Below are 20,167 nucleotides of genomic sequence, written 5' to 3'. Positions count from 1 at the left end.
AATGGACTTTGTTTTTGCTCTCCTTACATTCATTACTTCCCTTTGAGTAATGAACACTTTTTTCCCTTGTGTGACTACCCCTCCTCCATTTGTTTTCCAGATGCTTCCTTTTGGTGGGATTGGTAGGGAGGAGGCAGAGCATGTGACCTAGGCTTGGCCAAGTAGCCACAGTGAAGTGCCCAGGAAGGACACACAATCCAAACCAGCCAATGAGGGTTACTCCCCGTTCCTTTGTTGAGGCCATTAAGAAAGATATAGGTGAACTGTTAGAACAGAAGCCATTTTTGCCGCCGTGTGAGTAAAGCTGCCTGAGAATGAAGCCAATACAGTTTCAGGCAAAGCCAAAAGAGAAAGAGAGCCAGATTCTGACATTTTTGAGCTTTCCATCCAGCCTCAACCTATTTACCTCTTGGAATTTACACTTATTTGAAATCCACTCATTCAAAAGAAAATATTCCTTTTTATTTTTGAGCTGATTTGAGTTTGGTTTCTCTTAGTTACCACCACAAAGTGTCTTGACCCACTGGAAATTATGCCAAGGTTTTATAGCATCATCGAATTTACACAAGAATTGTGCAGATTGTCAATATAGCTTTCATCATCTATGCATTTCCAGAGATATATTTTAGTGGAAGTACTCTACTAGTTTGTTGTGAGATCTTAAATAAGTCACTTAATTCTGTGCTCCAGTTTTCTCATTTGCTAAACTGGGGAGGTATACTAAGCCTCTCCCATAAAGTTGTCATTCTCTGAAAAAAACACTGACTCAATGCTAACTGACTAGTAGGCATAGAGGCTGCAATGGCACATGGTGTGTGTCAGGGTGGGTTGGGGTTAGGGTAGAAAGCAGGAAGAGAAAGTTTGATAACTTCACTTTGGATAAACCCCAGTTCAAAATCTATTATTTATCATAGTGTAATTATTAGGTTCTTCCATAATTGGTGGACTTGTTCCAGAAATGTGAGGACTGTCACTGGTAGTCAAATTAACCAAAAGATGAAAATAAATGTGTCTGAAAAAAAAATGTATTCGCAATTTAGTTTCTTCTCATCAAACTGGAACCAAATGCAGTGTTAGATTGGAATGAGAAGCCTGAACATTTTTCAGATATGTGTTTTGAAGAGCATTGTAATGCCTGAGAGGTAAGCAGAAAAAAAGCAATAAATATTTAAAAATCTGAGCTGCTCTAAGACTAGAACTGGTTTTAATAAAACAGCATAATGTGTTAAACTAAATGCTATGTATGCTTTGGGCCACATTGTAATTTTAAAGAACTAAGCATGCACTTCTTTTTAATCTTTTATTTAAAAATAATCAAGGTACCATTTTCTGGAACATCTTTTTCTCCAGTTGGCAAGTGTGTATGTTTATATGTGACTTCCAGTTCATCCACACCTAACAAAAGTCACTGTACCCTACAGTGTGTGAATGTTTTCCCTTTCAAAGCTGTATTTTCTAGTTTCAGGTGTTAATACTTAAATTAATGACTTGCTCCTAAGACAAATTGAAATTCCTCTGGCTGGATTATCCTAAAAGCTTGCTATGATTATGTTGTGGCATTTGCATTGGAGTTTCAGTCTGAGTAACCTCAGCAATTTTCCTCCTATCTTATTAGACTTTTTAAAATGACAAAAATCATTGTAACAAGACAGAAATACAGAGTTATAAGGAAAAGTTAACAATCTCTTTGTTCAATCTCATCCCTTCTAGGGTTTCCATCGTTTTGTGTGCAACCTTCAATATCGTCTCTATCTTTATAACACATATAAATGTGTGCAGTTGCCCACCTCTGTCACCCCCATCCTCGGTGATACGTTCCAAGACCCCCGTGGATTCCTGAAACCATGGATAGTACTGAATCCTGTATACGCTCTGTTTGCTCTATATGTACATGCCTATGATAAAGTTTAATTTACAAATTAGGCACAGAGGTTAATAAAATAAAACAATTATAACAATGTACTATAATAAAAGTTATGTGAATGTGGTCTCTTTCTCTCAAAATATCTTCTTGTCCTGTTAATCACCCTTCTTGTGATGACATAAGATGATAAAATGCTTACGTGATGAGATGATGTAGGTGAATGACACAGGTGTTGTGACATAGCATTAGGCTGTTAACCTTTGATGCTACGTCAGGAGTTTCATCAGCTTGCAGACTGGGACTGACCCTGGGTAACTGAAACCGTGGAAAGCAAAACCATGTGAAAAGGGGGGACTACTGTACATATATAGTGATGAGGGAAGAACTCCCTAAAGGGAAACCATATTAGATTTCTAAGAAAACATGACTGTAGATGAACTTTGTTCAAACCAAAAACCTGATTTATGGCTCTCCATGCATGCGTTATATATCTGCTTTACGAATGCCTAACAGAAAATTATCTCTTTTGTTTTGTATTTTAGAAAGAGAGAGAGAGAGAGAGAGAGAGAGATAGAGAGAGATTAAGAGAGTCCAAGCAGGCTCCATGCTCAGCTCGACACAGGGCTCAGTCCCATGACTCTGGGATCATGACCTGAGCTGAAATCAGGAGTCAGATGCTCAACCAACTGAGCCACCCTGGCACCCCAACAGAAAACCATCTTGTCCTTGAAATATGGATCGAAGCACCCACTACCTGCATTCCTTCACAGCAAAACTCATGATCCCTGCCTATATGCAAATCTATAATCTGTTGAGCATTTACAAAATGTCAAAAACATATAACCCTGTTAAAAACTGTTCATTCTCCGGAGCACTTTCTTCCCTGAGGAGAGTGTTTCCAGGGAAGCCCTCCTAACCTGGGCTTGAATTAAACTCTCTCTCTCTCTGAGATTCTAAAAGGTTTGTTTGTTTTGTGTTGACAATAGGGCCTTCTTTCCTTTCCTCTTCTCTTATTTCTCCCTTTTGTGTATTTTTCCACATATTAGACCACACTACAAATCAAAGGTCACAAAATGGTGGCCTGCAGTCTAGATACAGCAAAGAAAATGTTTTGTTTGCACAACATTGGAGAAAGATTAATATGAAAAACTGGAAGATGTGGATCTCCATGCCTGCATGGCAATAATATTATTGATGCTGCATGGACTTTCCAATTTAACGTGGTCCTCCCCATCCCCTATTATTTATACTTTCACTAGTCCACCTTCTTTTCATTACCTGCTAATCACCTATAAGTGATTTTCACAGAGGCACTTGAAGAATGCATTTCTAAATCTTCGAATTTTAAAATAATTCTTCATGATCATAATCTTCTCTTCCTCCTAGATCAGTACTTTAATTTTTTAAGGATTCACCAACATGGGATTCCAAAACTAATATATGCAAATGTATAGAAATAAATGAATTGATATTGATGGTTAACTTTGTAGGAAGTTGTAGCAATTCACCTTCTTGGGAACAGTGTTTAGTGCACGAACATTTTCCTATATTCTTATCAGCACTGGATATTTTTTCTCCTTTTAAATGTTGTTAATGATGGGTTAAAAATGGTATCATTGTTTAATTTGTATTTCCTTTACTAGCAGCAATGAAAAGCCTCTTTCCCTATGTTAATTGTCCATTTTAATTGTCCTACTGCTCTGTAGGGAGTTTGTGTTAACGGCCTTTGCCAATGTTTCTGCTGGATTATTTGCATTTTCTTATCATTTTTAATTATTCGAGTATTAACATTTGTCATATGGATATAAATATTTTCTTTTAGCCTATAATTTCTAGAAAAACCTTCAGCCAATGGAAATTTAATTATGTAACCAATTCTTTCCATTAATGGCTATGGGTTTCTACTTAAGAAAGTCTCCCCCCCCCCCCCCCACTTTGAGATTATATAAATATTTTCCTAAATTTTCTTCTAGTATATTTATAGCTTTATTTTTATTATTCAATTCATTCATTTAAGTGATATTTGTTGTGCACCTTATTATGAGCCGGGTTCTTTTCAAATTCTAGTAGGCATTTGGGAGAGATGGATAATAAGCAAATGAATCAATCAATAAATGAGGCATTTCACTACATTATTAAAATATGGTGACATGGTGGAGTGAACCAGACTCCTTCAGAATAGGTGATCAGGAAAGGCTGTCCTGAGCAAGTGAGATTTAAACTGATTGTGGAATAACTAATGATTAGGGGGTAAGTCCAGGGAAAAGACACAGGTAGAAATGGCCTTGGTGTGTGTGAAGAAGAGCAAGAAAGCTGATGTGGCTAACCCATCAGGGACAAACGAAGTTGAAAAGCGAGGCAGGCACTACACCACAGAAGCCTTAGCTGGTCACAATGAAGAATATGGATTTTACTCTATATTGAAGATTTGTAGTCCATCTGGAACATGTCTTTATATGTAATGTGTGTGTGGGGTGGGAGGGTGGGTGGGGAGTGTGCTTGTATTTTCTTTCCAGTTGAGTTACATTTTATTTATTTAATTATTTCTTTTAAAATGTTTATTATTGGGGCGCCTGGGTGGCGCAGTCGGTTAAGCGGCCGACTTCAGCCAGGTCACGATCTCGCGGTCCGTGAGTTCGAGCCCCGCGTCAGGCTCTGGGCTGATGGCTCGGAGCCTGGAGCCTGTTTCCGATTCTGTGTCTCCTTCTCTCTCTGCCCCTCCCCCGTTCATGCTCTGTCTCTCTCTGTCCCAAAAATAAATAAAAAACGTTAAAAAAAAAATGTTTATTATTTATTTTGAGAGAGAGAGAAAGTGAGGGGAGGGGCAGAGAGAGATGGAGAGAGAGAATCTCAACCAGGTTCTGCACTGACAGTGCAGACTCGGGATGCAGGGCTCACACTCACAATGAGATCATGACCTGAGCCGAAACAGAAAGTCAGACACTTAACCCACTGACCCACCCAAGTGCCCCATTATATTTTAAACACATAATTCATTTTTGCAGCAGTGAGGGAGACTAGGGTGATATCCCACAGAATCTTACCTTATTTCAAACACTGTACAGATATTATTACTATATGAAATATACTTTCTTTTTTTTTCTAAGTTTATTTATTTTGAGAGAGAGAAGGAGAAAGAGAGAATCCTAAGCAGACTCCATGCTGTCAGTGGGTCTTGATCCCATGAACCATGAGATTATGACCTGAGCTGAAACCAAGAGCTGGATGCTTAACTGACTGAGCCACCCAGGTGCCCCTGAAATAGATTTTCAATTGGAATAAAACATATGATGAGTACAACATTTTTATCCCAAGGATGTGTCCATTGCATAAAATCTTTCTAGAACTTCTTTTTAACGATTTATTTTTGAGACAGAGAGAGACAGAGCATGAACGGGGGAGGGGCAGAGAGAGAGGGAGACACAGAATTGGAAGCAGGCTCCAGGCTCTGAGCCATCAGCCCAGAGCCCGACGCGGGGCTCGAACTCATGGACTGTGAGATCGTGACCTGAGCTGAAGTCGGACGCTTAACCGACTGAGCCACCCAGGCGCCCCTAGAACTTCTTTTTAGAAGTGCATAGACAGCAGCAGTTAAGTCCCCTTTAAAACCAGTTTTATTACTTTATAGTCCCACAAAGCCGATGATCAGAAAACATAGCTCTAGTTGATCAGCCATTTATTCCCTGGACTTGGCTCTGAAAAAAAAGACTTTTGGCAAATTCCAAAAATCAAATCTACCCACAAGAAGTCAAGATTTGCCGCCAGTGGAGATATTTAAAAGGATGTGCCATGGGATCTGAAGGCAAGTCTGTAGGAGACCTTCTAAAAATACTCTGTATGATAGTAGCATTAAGAGTACACAGGCCCCAAGATAACTTCTGTGATGAGGAGGATACAAAAGACTGTATGTTTAGGTAGGAAGTAAAAGAGTCATTACTTTATAATTAAACTATAGTCCTCCTGATCTGTCCATAATATCATCCCATAATTTATAATATGCTTCCTTAAAATTCAAACTTTACAACAATCCTATAGGTTAGTTATTTCTGCAAATGCATAGATAAAAACAGATTAAAGAATTAACACTCAAGTCTCTTAATTCCAAGTTCAGGGCTCTCTCTACATACTAAGCTGTCTAAGATCACACAACTGGAGTAGGGAGAAGCCAAGATTTACAAACTCCCTCTGACCACTCAGCTGCATGGATATCTTGGCCATTTATCTCATTGCCTTTAATCAATACTCTGGCTTTGAGTGGATTTGATTGGTCTGCCAGTTTGCAAATAGTCATCCTCACAGCAAGTACTTATGTTCATTCAAAACCATAACAACATTTCCTATATTAAAAAAATGGAGATTGAGTCACATGTGAATTCTGTGAATTTTTTGGACATTTTAAGATCCAGAGAGAGTGAGAGTGGGGGAGGGGCAGAGCGAGAGGGAGAAGGAGAGTATCCCAAGCAGGCTCCTTCCTATCAGTGGGAAGCCTGATGCAGGGCTAGAACTCACAAATCCGTGAGGTCATGCCCTGAGCCAAAGTCAAGAGCCAGGTGCTCAACAGACTGACAACTCAGGCGCCCCCAGAGACATTTGTTAAGTTGGCCTTAAATTACAAATAACTTAGGAAATCACACAGCATATCAGTCAAAATTAAACAGCGTTGTGGCATTTGAACTAGAGAGTGGTGAAAAGAGCCAGGCTTTGGTCTGGGTCCTGGTCCCTAGTTTCTCTAAGATACTGGGAAAATCACTTATATTGTCTGGTTTCTATGTAACTTAGCAAGTAATGAAAACTGATTACTACTAATTTAAGCAAATGGGGATTTCTTGAAAGGATTATTACAAGACTCACAAGTGCTTGAAATGTTGGGGACCAGGCTTAGAAAGTGACAAGCACCGGGTTGATCTGAACTAAAAAGAATTCAGGGTGTTATTAAAGAATGGATATAAGGCGGTCACACAAACCCCACCGATCCACCACCGCTTTCCTTTTCATGTCTAAGCACGATCATCTCTGTGAGGTCTTTTAGCTCTGACATCCTCTGCTTCTCTGTATTGGGAGCAGGAAGGGTATATATGCAAACAGGGTTGTCAGAAATGTTCTGGCTGGATGTACTTCTGAACGCTGTGTGCAGCTGAGGAAGGCTTAACCACAGCAAGAGCACAGAGGTTGACCAATTTTGGCATGTAGCAAGTAGGAAGTAGGAGGGGTCTTAAACAAGCAAATGTTTGGGGAGACAAATTATGAGGAACAAGCACAAATGATACTTCCAACAAGTGTTGGAAGCTTCCAAATGCTTCTAACAGTCACAGCCTTTACAGACAAAGGTCAGACTTGACTACATGAAGGAGACTATCTGTAGGTTTCCTCATACCTATGAAATACAGTACACAGCACTGACATGAGCTGTATATTTGAATTCAATATACAAGTAAACTGTTAAACAGCTTCTCAAATCAAAAGTTGAAAACTGGTAGCCCATAGGTCAGATACAGCCTGCAGAGAATTAGTTACCAACAGACAAAAATACAGATTTCCAACTTTTCTGGAACAATTAGAGGCTCTGGCAATCCTGGGTCTACATTTCTGCATAGCAATAGTTTTCTACCGCCTTTGGTGGGGATGTGGACTCTCCCTATTGTCAAACCTCCTCATGGTTCTTTTCAGTCATAAGGTCACCTGTTGTGCCCTGGAAACATTCCAGTTTCTGACCCTTAATGTAACTACTTTTGTGAGAGCCCACACAAGGCCAGTGTGGGAGGCCATCCTGAGGATCCACCAGTGTGGGTCTCATTGAGTGATCTGTTCAAGTGCCTAACCTCTGTTCTTAGGACCTTCTGGTAAGATCCTTTCACTCCTGACTTGCTACCAGTAATTCTGGAAACAACTGTTTACCCCAACCAACCCACATGTCCCTTTTCTGTCACAGTTTATCTTCAAGCATCTATCCTTCCAAATGACCTTAAATATCTGATGGTGGAAAAGGCAGCAAAGAATCTGTTTTGTGTCTTCTAAAATGTAGGGGAAAAAAACCCAACTATGATCTGAACAGAGAACCACTTCTGTTTGATTTCTTGGAAGACAATTGCTGAAGTAAGCCGCCCGGGAGGATTATTTATCTACTTTCTGTGAGTAGCTGTGGGTGTGCTGGGCATTAGCTGGTGATGATGATTCCCCTTGTCTCCTCTGCACATGTCTGATCCCAACTGGATGTTACTGCTCACATAATTCTATCTCTGATTTACAGCACACAATGTATTATAAGACCACCCACTCATTTCACTCTTTGTGGGGTCCATTCCCTACAAAGCAGCCACATTTACTTGCTTCAATCTCTTTGATGTCTTCCAGGTTGCTTTTAGGCTAAAGATTCGTGGAGAAGTCTACAAATACTTACAGTTTGATTCTTCCTTATTTCTTAGGCTTCACCTCCCATCTTCCCTGGCTCACTTCACTTTGACCATTTGGGTCTTCTTTGAATTTGTGGAACAATCCAAGCTCTTTTCCACCTCAGGTCCTTGACTCTTGCTGTTCCGTTATGGTAAGCTCTCCTCACCCTTTCCACTATCTCCTACCTAACCTTTGAAATGTCACTTTGTCAGAAAAGCTATATTCCACTTTCCTCCTATTCTTCCACCCTTCATCCCCATTTCTCACAGGACCCTGTTCTCTGCTATTGCTTTTAACAAAATGTATGTTTTCCCACTACACTGTGAACTATGACTAGAGACCTTATCTATTTTTGTGCCCAATGACTATTCAGGGGCAGCACAGTCCCTGCCACAATTGAGTAGGTGAGCAATACCTATCTGTTAAATGAATGAAAAACCCACCTTACATTCCTCAGGCTGGTCTGACACCATATTGTTATCGCCTGGAGTGATTAAGACACCTTTCTTAGGGAAAATATTTTTTATTTCCAACATATAAGCAAATTGATGATTTATCAGAAGATAAGCCTGGTGGAAAGCTCTTAAACTTCTAGGTTCCCCCCAGATGGGGTCCCAGACCATCACCTGGCCCTTCTTCAGACTAGGCAGAAAACTCCGGGGGTGTGGCCCTGAAATCTGTTTCAACAAATCTTCCAGGTAATTCTGATGCACATTTAAGTTTGAAAACCACTGTTCTGGGCTCTCCAGTTTTTATCCTTTTTTTTCCTAATTAATTTTTTGGTCCTTACTCCTTGGTATAATCCTGCTAGTAAAACAGTACAATCTTAAACTACTACGAGGGAATCTTTGCCATCAACCAAAAGCCTTGATTAACGGACTATTTGTCCTCGAGGGTACAGGCCTGCCCCTGGGGGTGGGGAGCCTACAAATCTAGACAATGTTGTAACAATGCACAGGTGTAAATGACTAAAAACTCGGCACAAAGGCAGAAGAGCCACGGTGGAAGCCTTTGTTCACCTATCCCTCCCGACTGCTCACCCTCGGTCTGATAATCGCTTTTCTACCCAGAAAAGCAGACTCTCCAAGTTACAAGAATGTTGTGTGCCGCTGAGAACGTTTTCTGTTAGGCCGGTTTTCCCCGGGGCACTGGAGAAGATACTCGCGGCTGCCGGATGCGGTTCCATTCCTCCCTCAACCTACCACACAAGTAATTGAAACTAAAAAGCCCTTCCAGCTTCAGAAGGAGATCTGGAAGCTGAGGCCGACTTCCCCGCCCCTACCCTCGGGAAAACCCGAAGTGGACTTCATTAACAGCCGGACGCGAGCGGAGGCCGGCGGCAGCACGTCATTTGCGCATGCTCTTTCGCCCCTCCCGCTCGGAGCCGGAAGCGGGAGCGCTCGCGGCCTGGGCCTGGCCTGGCCGGGGCGGCGGCACCGGCGGCCATCTTGGCTTCCCGGGGCAAGGCGGCGTGGGGGGAAGAAGTTGTAGGGTGGGGGCAGGAGGGAGGAGGAGGGGAGAGAGAGAGGGGGAGGAGGCCGCGGCGGGGCAGGGCGGGGACTGCCTGCCCGCCTGGGTTGCGGAAGTGGTAGCCGCTGACCGAGCCTGCTGCTTTCTCGCTACTGCTCCGGCTTCCCGGCTCCCCCCCGGACGGAGAGGGCGGCCCGGCTGTGGATGGTCAGATAGCTCCGATCTCCCGCCGCCAATCCCTGGCCCCAATCAGCACGGAGCAGACGGCGGCAGCGGCAGCAGCAGGCGAGGAGGAAGATGGCGGGACGGCTGCCGGCCTGTGTGGTGGACTGTGGCACGGGGTAAGGGGGCTGACGGGCGGGGGGTGGGGAAACTGAGGCGGAGGGGGGTAAATGGCGGGGGACCGTGGGGGTCGGGAGATGTGTGTTGCGGCAAGGTGCTGCCGCCGGCCGTGTCAGCCCTAGCCCCGCCGTGTTGCGAGGGGTGGGGCCCGGAGCCAGGGCCTCCCTTGTCGCCTCGCTTCACCCTCTGGGACCCGGGCGGGCGTGCGGGGCCGAGAAACCCTCTGGGAGCGGCTTGCTCCGCGGGACCCCTCCCGGCCCTTCCCCCATCGCGGTGGGCAGCGTTGCCCAAGGAGACTTGGGGTCGGTCGTCCCTTCGGGGCCCGCGGTGCGGTCGGGGTGGTCGCCACCCGGCGCACCCGGCTCTCCTTTTCCTCCGCGTCTCTTCCTGCCTGTGGGTTTGGGACCGAGTGGATCGAGCGCGGGGACAGCTTGGCAGAGGAGCTAGAAGAGAGAAGCACTCCTTGTAGGTTTTGCAAGATTGCTGTGACAACACTGCCCAGGGTGTGGGTGGGGAAAGGGAAGAATCGGACTCTGAAAATGGGAACCTAGGTCGGGGCTTTCATTTGACCACCCACCTCCTCTTCCTTTCCGACTCGCGGTCTTTTCCATCTCCCACTGCGCTTTTACCGGTGAACCAAGTCACATTTTAATTTGAGAGAGAAAGATGTCATGTGTTACTTCTCTTGCCTCAAAAAAGTCCCCCAGTGAGCAAGCGCGCTGCAACTTCCTTAGTTTTGTCAAAGCCGCTTCCTGCTTTCTGTCTTTTATATCCTTATAAGGTAGTTTTTCGTTTCCAACCTGAACACATCTTATTAGAACTTTCAAGATTAAGCATATTTCAAATCGACTGAGTTACTGGTGCTAGTTATCAATTTATGTGAACTCAAAAAGATATATATTCGTGTTTCACGAGGGAGGAGGAGGGGAAGCACCCAGGAAAATAATGGAAGTTTTGTGCATTCATTCTGTGAAGGTATCTCAAGTCGGGAAGGAAGGTGGTATTGAGTTATAAAGGGATGTGCTTGCTTTTCAAAGAGTCACCAGATCTGTAAGGTAGTTTAATATGTAGAATGGCGTTAAAGTAAATAAATAGGCATCTTAAGAGTTTTTGGTGCACTTGTATTTTCATAGAAAATATTGTCTATATTTTAATGTGGAATGACTGCTTTAAGTTACAGTGCAGGGAGTGTGTGTGTGTGTGTGTGTGTGTGTCCTCTTCTGATACATTGTCACATTTCTAATTCCCCAAATAATCCAGTGGGAGGAGGCGGGCTATGAGAGGTAGGGTGTCAGCCTCCCTCCTTTAATTAATCAGTAAACTTTTGTTGCTTGAAGGATTGTGTATGTTCCTCACTCCATTTGCTCTCCGTAAAACAGCTCTAATCTTCATGCTCATAACTTTGTTAGTCTGACAGTTCTAAAATCCCAGCCGTGCATGTGGAAGCAACCGATTCATTAATATTTTCCTTTGGGAAACACCACCCTCTTTAGCCTTGGAACTTCTAAATGCATTTTTCTGACGGACAGCTTATTAAAGTTATTATTTTTTATCCAGTCTAATTTTCTCAACTCAGTATTTTATTATTTTTTTTTTTCTCAGTCTAATTGGCCACTAGTTTCGTGCTTAGGGTCAGTTCTAAAATTAGATTTGGTCTGAGTGAGAAGGAATTTTCAAGTGTGTTTTGTTAAAGTGAAAAATACTGCTACATAATTAATATTTTATGCTTTAGAAATTATGGGGCTGTTAACAAAATTAGTGTAGATAATTGTAACCCTAATAACTAACATGGTTAACATCTTAAGTAGGATGTTACTTTTTCTCACTCTGTTTTTCCCCTTTTGAAATACAGTTCAGGTTATTTTTGAGTTAGTGTATTAGGTATTTCATTGAGGTTGACTGTCCTTAAATGACCTCCTTCTGATAGGGCAACCCTGAATTTAAAACACATACTGAGTGACCAGAAGGTGGTGCAGGAGGGGTTCGATCTATCATAGGGATTATTTTTATTTTAAAATTTCAGTTATTATTACATTACACTTTATTACGTTAGTTTTACCTCACAAGGTGAGGTAGTTAACTGGACACTCATGATTTGAATGGAACTAAGATTCCCCATTCCCTCTCACCTTTCTTACCATCTGTCAGAACTTCATTTATTTTGGTCTTCAAAAGGTTTTTTGGTCTTCTGTGTTGCCTATTAATGCAACTCCAGAAGAGTCACACCTTCAGGTTTATTAGCACAGAGAGGATAGCTCATTGAGATGGGGCCTGCGATAAGCATATCTTAGTAAGGCCTTAATAGGGAGTTTTATGTTTCAGAATACCGTGGTCCCCAGATGCAGATTGTGCACCTATAATTTGTGTATTCCTTTGTGCTTTAGAGAATACATTCATCTGTTTGGTCTATAATTACAATTACCTACTTAACGTAAGTGAAAAGTTATAACCTGAATCTGGTTGCTCATTCCATTTCATTATGTAAATTAGGAAAAAGATGACTGAAAAAGTGACCACCTATGAAACTTGATGTTCTCAGATAAGAAAAGCTATGAGTTAGGAAACATGAACCTTAATACCCCAGACTTAAAATTAGAGATCCTCTAGCAAAGATCCTTTATGTCAACATAAGATAAAGAATCACATGGGGCGCCTGGGTGGCTCAGTCGGTTAAGCGTCCGACTTCGGCTCAGGTCACGATCTCGCGGTCCGAGAGTTCGAGCCCCGCGTCAGGCTCTGGGCAGATGGCTCAGAGACTGGAGCCTGTTTCCGATTCTGTGTCTCCCTCTCTCTCTGCCCCTCCCCCGTTCATGCTCTGTCTCTCTCTGTCGCAAAAATAAAAAAAACGTTAAAAAAAAAAATTAAAAAAAAAAATCAGCTCAGATCATAAAAGAAAATAACTCCTTTTGAAAAGAATTTAGAAATAATACTTTCATATTAATATCTATGCTTTTTTTTGTCTGCACTGGGATAGTACTGTAGAATAAAATTTGGGTAGAGATTCTCATCAATTGAGCTGGTTGTTTAATATTACAATTACAAAACTCAAACCTGCTATGTGTGATGAGGGAAACATTTTTTTTTAATGCTTACTTTTGATAGAGCCTGAACAGGGGAGGTGCACAGAGAAAGGGGGACAGAGGATCTGACGCAGGCTCAGCACAGACAGCAGAGAGCATATGCAGGACTCAAACTCAGGACCTGTGAGTTCATGACCTGAGCTGAAGCCAAACTCTCAACTGGCTGAGCAACCTAGGTGCCCCAAGGGAAACATTTTTTTAAAAAGCATTTTTATAACAATGTAACACTTGCAAAGTTAAGAAGATCCTAAATTATATTTTGCATGTTTTCATTCATTTCATTTATTCTTTTCTTCAACACTCAAGCCAAGTGAAGGAACTCCTTATATAATTTTCTATGCTACAGCTTGATTATAGAACTTTGCATTGTGAAATTTTCTTTTCCCCCGTTCTTTCATTTTTCCCTGATAAATACTGTGTTGGTAAATTATCTTCATTATGACAGCAGGGATTAATATAGCCTTGTTGTAGAGTTATATATTGGTATCTAGATATATTCAGATTTAGAATGAATTCAGGAATTTCCATAATTGACTTAAGCTTCCTAGAAATTTTAATATAAGCATAAATATATTGTTGGAGTCCGTGGATAAGCAGCTTATATAATTCATACTGTGGCTACATTCTTGCAATTAGTACAGATAGGGTGATTTTCTTTGAGAGCCAATGGGGAAGAGCTGAGTGGGTGGGGAAAAACATAAGTGGGAAGTTCAAGTTTCATATGTGAATTCTGTACATAGTATTTAATAATTTTTTCTCCAGCCATCTCCAAGGGCAGAAGCATTCACAGTATCTTGTTACCAAAAAACATTGAAATTCTTGTTCCTTCATGGGTCATGTTTTGCGTGCTCTTTGAAGTATAACAGGCACCTGTTGAGAAGTTGGATTCTTACTTAGATTTCCTACAATCTTTCTCCTCTCCCTTCCCACCAATCTCTTTTCCTGCATGCAAATTTTGTGTGGTGAAGTATGGGCTTTGGGTTGTATATTCATTGTATGTGATGAACCTTCCAGCCTAATTGTAAAACACTGTTCAGAAATTTATTTTTAAGCACAGAATGGAAAACTCCACTAGTGGAGGATCTTCTGGCCAGGATCTTTATTTACTTTATTTAGTTTTGTGACAGCTGTTTTTAACCTCATTTTACAAGGGAGAAAACAGGATTAGACAAATTTAAATTACTTTTTTAATGGCATGTAGTGAGCAGGTGGTAAGAGTTGCTATTTTGACTTAAGCCTTTCTGTACTGAAGCCCTGTGTTCTTTCTGTTACACTGTGGGGACTCCTGAGCCCCTTATCAGAACTATGCACATTGCTTTATTTTTGTTAGTAAGGTTAATTCTATTCTTCTTTAAAATATGATTATAAATCCTAGATTTACACATTTGATTTAACGAATTAGAGAAACCATTCTCGTGCAGATTTTTCTGATTTGATTGATATATATATATATTAGATACATGAATTCCTAGCTTATTTTCTTGTCACTTTGCTTAAATTTAACTTCTGGAAAAAAAATTTACTGTCTAGATTTTATCAAAAAATACTAACAGCTAATATTTATGAAGAATTACATATCAGGCCTAGTGCTAAATGCTTTACCTCATTTACTTTTCACGTCACTCTGAGAATTATCTCTATTTTATAGACAGAAAAATTTAGGGTTTAGTGAAATTAAACTATTTAAGCCAGTTATTATAGCAAATAAGTGTGGGAGAGTCCCTATACCATATGATATGCTTCTTACATTGAGGATGAATCTTTGGTAGTTTTCAATCGTTTTTGTATATTTTTGACAATTCATTTTTGATGTTATAAAGGCAGAAAGTTACGTTAGTAACTTAAGGATCACTCTTACAGGTAGAAAAAGTGGTATTGCCAAATCAAAGCTAACTATATACTTGACAGAAGGTTGGACACTCTTGGAATTATAATGAAAATGTATAATACAATCTGCTCTCAAGAATCTTAATGAGATAAGAGCTGAAAATTATTTTAAAAAATTAGGATGGTAAAAGACCACTTAATCAAATGTTACAGTCTTTACTTTTCTGACAGTAATAGCTGTTCATTAGGTTGTAAGGAAAGAGATTATTGTGGTCAAGAAGAATCCAAGCAGTATTAGTGAAGGTAAGATGCACACTCTCCTTTGAAGGGTTTGGATATACACAGGGGAAGGAAAAGCATATGCAGCAGAAAGGAGAGAGTAGCTGCTTCTTGTGTTTAGCCCTGTTAGCCTATGTTGTGCCTCTCCTTTCCCTTACAAATTGAGGACCGTGTAATAACATAATGCAAATCTATTTTCATAAGGTGAAAAAGAACTAACATTTATGGAGCGCTTACTTTACCTCATGTTCATTTTATGTCAGGAAAGCTTTGATTCAAAATATTTATTTGGTAGGGAATCAAAATCCTTTAGGAGAAGAGTTAAATGTTGTAAATAGGGCTTTTAGAATATTTGCAGAATGGAATGTGGTTGGATCAGATGTAGAGGAGGTATTTGGGATGAAGTTATGGGACTTGACACATAGAATATGAACTCACATCTTTGTTCAATGAATGAGCTAATGAAAGGCTGAACAAGAATTAGGGGTATGGTTTAAAAAAAAAAAAAAAACTACTTGGGAGACACCCCATACCCAGTGACTCAGAATCTCAAGGGTTGGGCCCAGGAATATTCATTTAATTGGTCTGTCTGGATGATTTTTAAGCAACCCTCCCAGCACCAGCTTTGCACAAGTTCTGAAATAGGGTATTGGCAGTAGGAACAGGGCCGCTTCTTTTTTGTTTGTACTTTGAAGCAATTATTCTTTGTATTGTTTATGGTTAGCAAGGACTTTGTAGTCATAGCTGCTTTTAAGTTCAGAGTTTTTCTAGCTGTATGACTTTGTGTACTTCAAACTCTTCACATCATATTTTCCCCATGTGTAATTTGGAGATCATAGTATCTACCGTATGGGTGGGTTTTTTTGTGTTGCTTTTTGAGATAATGCATGAAAATGACTAGGCGCAGTGCTTGATGTATAGTAATAACTTGATACATTGTAATTATTACAATTATCAGCTACTGTTTTTATTGAATTGAAGTTTTTAAGGAAAGGAACACAGTGTCTTATGCTTATTTATTTTTTTCTCCTGCAGTGCTTGGCTTAACACACTTCTTTGCACAGTCAGAATGTTTTTGCTGATTTGAGAGATGGAGGTATAGCTAGGGCTTGGCATTTGCTTGTGGTGGATTGTGAATAGTCATCAATGACGATTTAAAGATTTTGAGTTTGAGTGGGACAGTAAGGGAGTTGGTTTTTAGCAGCTGAGTAAGTTCATTATTTGAATTTGTTATTGAATTTGGATGATGATCATAATAGGACATATTTGAGAAGTTAAAAATATGGGGACTTTAGCAATGAAGGTGGAGATGTGGCAATCATCATTACAATTTATAAATTGAAGCTAATGAAATGATAAAGAGAAACAAAGATTGAATATTTATGTTCCTTCTTTTAGAAATCTTGGATATGTAATCTGGCTTCTTGAGCTTCACAGTAAGAATGAGTGAGCAGTTGTGGCTTAAAGTGAAGTCAGCCATGCTGACAACCAGTCATCTGTTTCCTCTCACTTTTTAAGAGGAGGAATCCTTAGGAGAGTTTAGCTCACCATACAGCTCAATTTCCCTCCACAGTGGTCTTCCTTGTCCAGTGTGCTCCCTCTCTAAAGAGTGAAAACAGGTAAATGATTGGAATAGGGGCAGAAGTGTGGAATGGTTAAAAGGTAGCTTCAAGTAATGCTTTCTGAAACAAAATTCCCCTATAAGAAAAGCATTTGAATGCTCCTCTGTAATTCTATTGGAACTTGTAGGCTCTTTAATGACATTACTGATCTGTAATAACCAGTAGCTTAGAGAGGTAAGAGCAAGACAGTTAAGTAATAATAATGCTCCATTAACATGGTTTATAGTTTCTTATAAATTCATATATTATTAAGTGACAGTGCAAGATAAGGTGATGTTATTGGATTAATGTTTTAAATTTGATTCTTCAAAATAGGATAGTGACAAACATTACTTCGTTTACTAGTGGTTTTATATCTTTATGTGAACCTTTATGCCATACAATATATAAATGAGATACCTCCATAATTGATTGTACCGGAACAAAAAGACAAATACCTTAATTTTTCTAAAGAACCATTTTGTGTAATTTTACTAATTTTCTTCCAGGATTTTTTAAAAAAGCTTTCCAAACTGTTGACTTTTTTATTTAATTTTTTTAAATGTTTGTTTATCTCTGAGAGAGAGGGAGACACAGAATACAAAGCAGGCTCCAGGCTTCCAGCTTTCAGCCCACAGCCCAGGGTGGGGCTTGAACTCAGTAACCACCTGGAGATCAGGACCTGAGCCCAAGTCAGACGCTTAACGCTTAACGCACTGAGTCACCCAGGTGCCCCGAAACTGTTGACTTTTAAACTCAAGTCATTCTTACATACTCCTTATAACCAGGAAAGGAACAGCCTTCAATTTGTGTGGTCTGATATATTTGTCTTTCTAACTTCTCTCTATGCCTAACACGTACCTCACAAGAGTGTTTTTTCTTTGTCTGTTCTGATGTTGAACATTAATCTTTAAATATTCTCTTAAGTTTTCTTGCCCATTGTGAAAATGCAATTCTCATGGGAAGGGTGTTGAAGACATTTTCAGTTACAGTATTTAGTGTGCATGAAGGGTTACAAGAAAGGGATTGGAAGTCTTAAAATGGGGAATTAGGGTGCAAAATGTCTTACAGTTTAAGGTTGATTTTGGAACTGTATAAAAATATATACTAAATTTTTAGTATTGGTCTATGATAAACTTCAGTTGTTTGCTTAAAGTCTTAGAACTTAGTAAATTAAATATGGTGCATTTTTCTTCTTCTATAAGCATTTTTAAGTTCAGTTACTTTGAGACCACAAAAATAGCATTTAATGTGTATTTGTGAAACTTACGTGAATTAAGGGAAGTGCCTCATGACTTACATAGAATTATGGAGCTGAAAAAGACTTTAAGAATAATTTAATCCACTCTTACTTAAAAATGAAACAGAGATCCAGAGTTGAAAAATACCTTTCGGGAGTGTTCTAACTATCAGTTGATAGCATTGTTGAGTTCTTTAAAGTTTTCTTAGGAGTTCACATTTATGAGTTATATTAGTTAAAGTTTCTTATTACTAGTTGAAGTGATACAAAATATGTTAGAGTGGTTTTGGTTGAGGCATGGTGCAGTGCATGAAATCTTTAGGGTTTTTGTGCTGATACAAATACATACTGGATGGCACAAATGAAAAACTAATTTTGTTTCCCATCATAACATTTGAAACCAAGTTCAGAAATTACTATTTTGAAGTGATGCTTTTTTTAAGGAAATATGCTTTTTTATTGGTTAAGTCATTTAAATCTTAAAAATATTTTTATTTTTGGATTTCAGTTATTTAAAGACATAATGTGGGATGTGTACAAGTCAGTCTTTCAGAGCCCTTTAAGAGTTACGTTTTTGAGATAATTATTTATAACCTTTTCAGAAATCCTATGAGGTATAGGTACTATGATATAATTACTATTTTAAGATGAGGAAACTGAGGTATAGAGAACTGAAGTAACCTGCTCTAATAAAAGAGTGGCTACAGTTACATAGATCTAGACTCTGAGCCCTCAGGCAATCTGACACCAGAGCTCATTGCCCTCAGTTGGGATATATTCCATAAGAGGGGTTAAAGTGTTAGCTGAGTTTTTGAAGAGTATTCAAATTTAAATATACATTAAAAAAATATTTTTTTAGAACTGCCAATTTTTAGTACAAATATGAGATATATAGGGTAGTCTTAGTGACCAATTCATTGATTTGATTAACCTGAAACATAAGCAAGTTAATTGACATTGAACTATTTATTAACTTTGAATATTGCAAGGACAGGAATTATATCAAACATGGTAAAACTGACAATTGCTTGTTCATTCAGGACAACTCAATTAAGCAAATGATGTTTAATTACATATAACTTCAGAATGAGGGTATATTTCTGAAGCCACAGTTTGAAAATGAATAATTAGTGCATTACAAAAGTCATCTCTCATTAATGACTGCATAAAACACAAAAATGAAATAGTTGAACTTAAGAATAAGAACTTAAGAGTATGGAGTTGTAAATAAGAATTTTTTTTTTATTAGACTCACAGGACTTAATGTTTGCTATTTGAATTGGAATATAGTGAATATATAGATTAAGAGAAACATGGGTTACCAGAAAGCAGTTTTTTTCCCTAAAATGTAATTTATTTATTTTAAAATGTTTATTTTTCAGAGAGAGAGAGAGTGTGTGTGCGTGTGCAGGGGAGGGATAGAGAGAGGGTGACAGAGGCTTTGAAGTGGGCTCTGTGCCGACAGCAGAGAGCCCAAAGCAGGGCTCCCAACTCGCGAACCTGTGAGATCACGACCTGATCGGAAGTCAGACACCTAACTGAGCCACCCAGGTGCCCTGTCTAAAGTAGAATTTAAAGAGATTGTTATCTCAGGTATAGGATGAATTTTGGTGCATTTTATCTGGAAAGTACACAGTTTTGGGAGAAACTTGTGTTTCCTGTTTGAAAATATTTATTTAAAAATTTTGTTTCATACTAATCAAAAAAGGTAGAGGTAACAGTGAAGGAAAGAGACCTTTTTGAGCTTTTTTTCCCCTTGGTTAATTTGTTTTTTGTATCATACACTAGTTGAGAATTTTATTGCTTCTAAAATGCATTTCATAGGGGCCTGCCTTGTTTCAAGTTGCCTTCCTGTCAGGAAAATTATTTAGAAAGCACAACAAGGGGTGCCTGGGTGGTTCAATTGGTTAGACATCGGACTCTTGATTTTGGCTCAGACTCTCAGGGTTCATGGGATTGAGCCCTGCATCGGGCTCCATGCTGGCAGCACAGAACCTGCTTGTGATTCTCTCTCTCCTTCTCTCTCTGCCCTTCCCCTGCTCTCTCTCTCTCTCACGTGCGTGCACATGCTCAC

General features: G+C 39.7%; 1 protein-coding gene across 1 annotated transcript in view; it reads left to right on the top strand.

The window, feature by feature from the left end:
- Window positions 1-9,844: 9,844 nt before the first annotated feature.
- The window catches only part of ACTR3 (actin related protein 3), a 65,598-nt gene continuing 55,275 nt past the window's right edge, over window positions 9,845-20,167 (top strand). Inside the window, exon 1 of the mRNA XM_042948510.1 lies at window positions 9,845-10,065. Within this exon, the coding sequence (XP_042804444.1) occupies window positions 10,022-10,065 (44 nt within the window). The 5' untranslated portion in view covers window positions 9,845-10,021. The remainder of the gene's footprint in view (window positions 10,066-20,167) is intronic.

The sequence above is a fragment of the Panthera leo genome, chromosome C1, assembly GCF_018350215.1.
Source record: "Panthera leo isolate Ple1 chromosome C1, P.leo_Ple1_pat1.1, whole genome shotgun sequence".
NCBI classification, from domain to species: domain Eukaryota; kingdom Metazoa; phylum Chordata; class Mammalia; order Carnivora; family Felidae; genus Panthera; species Panthera leo.
This window is presented reverse-complemented; position numbering and strand designations above follow the sequence as displayed.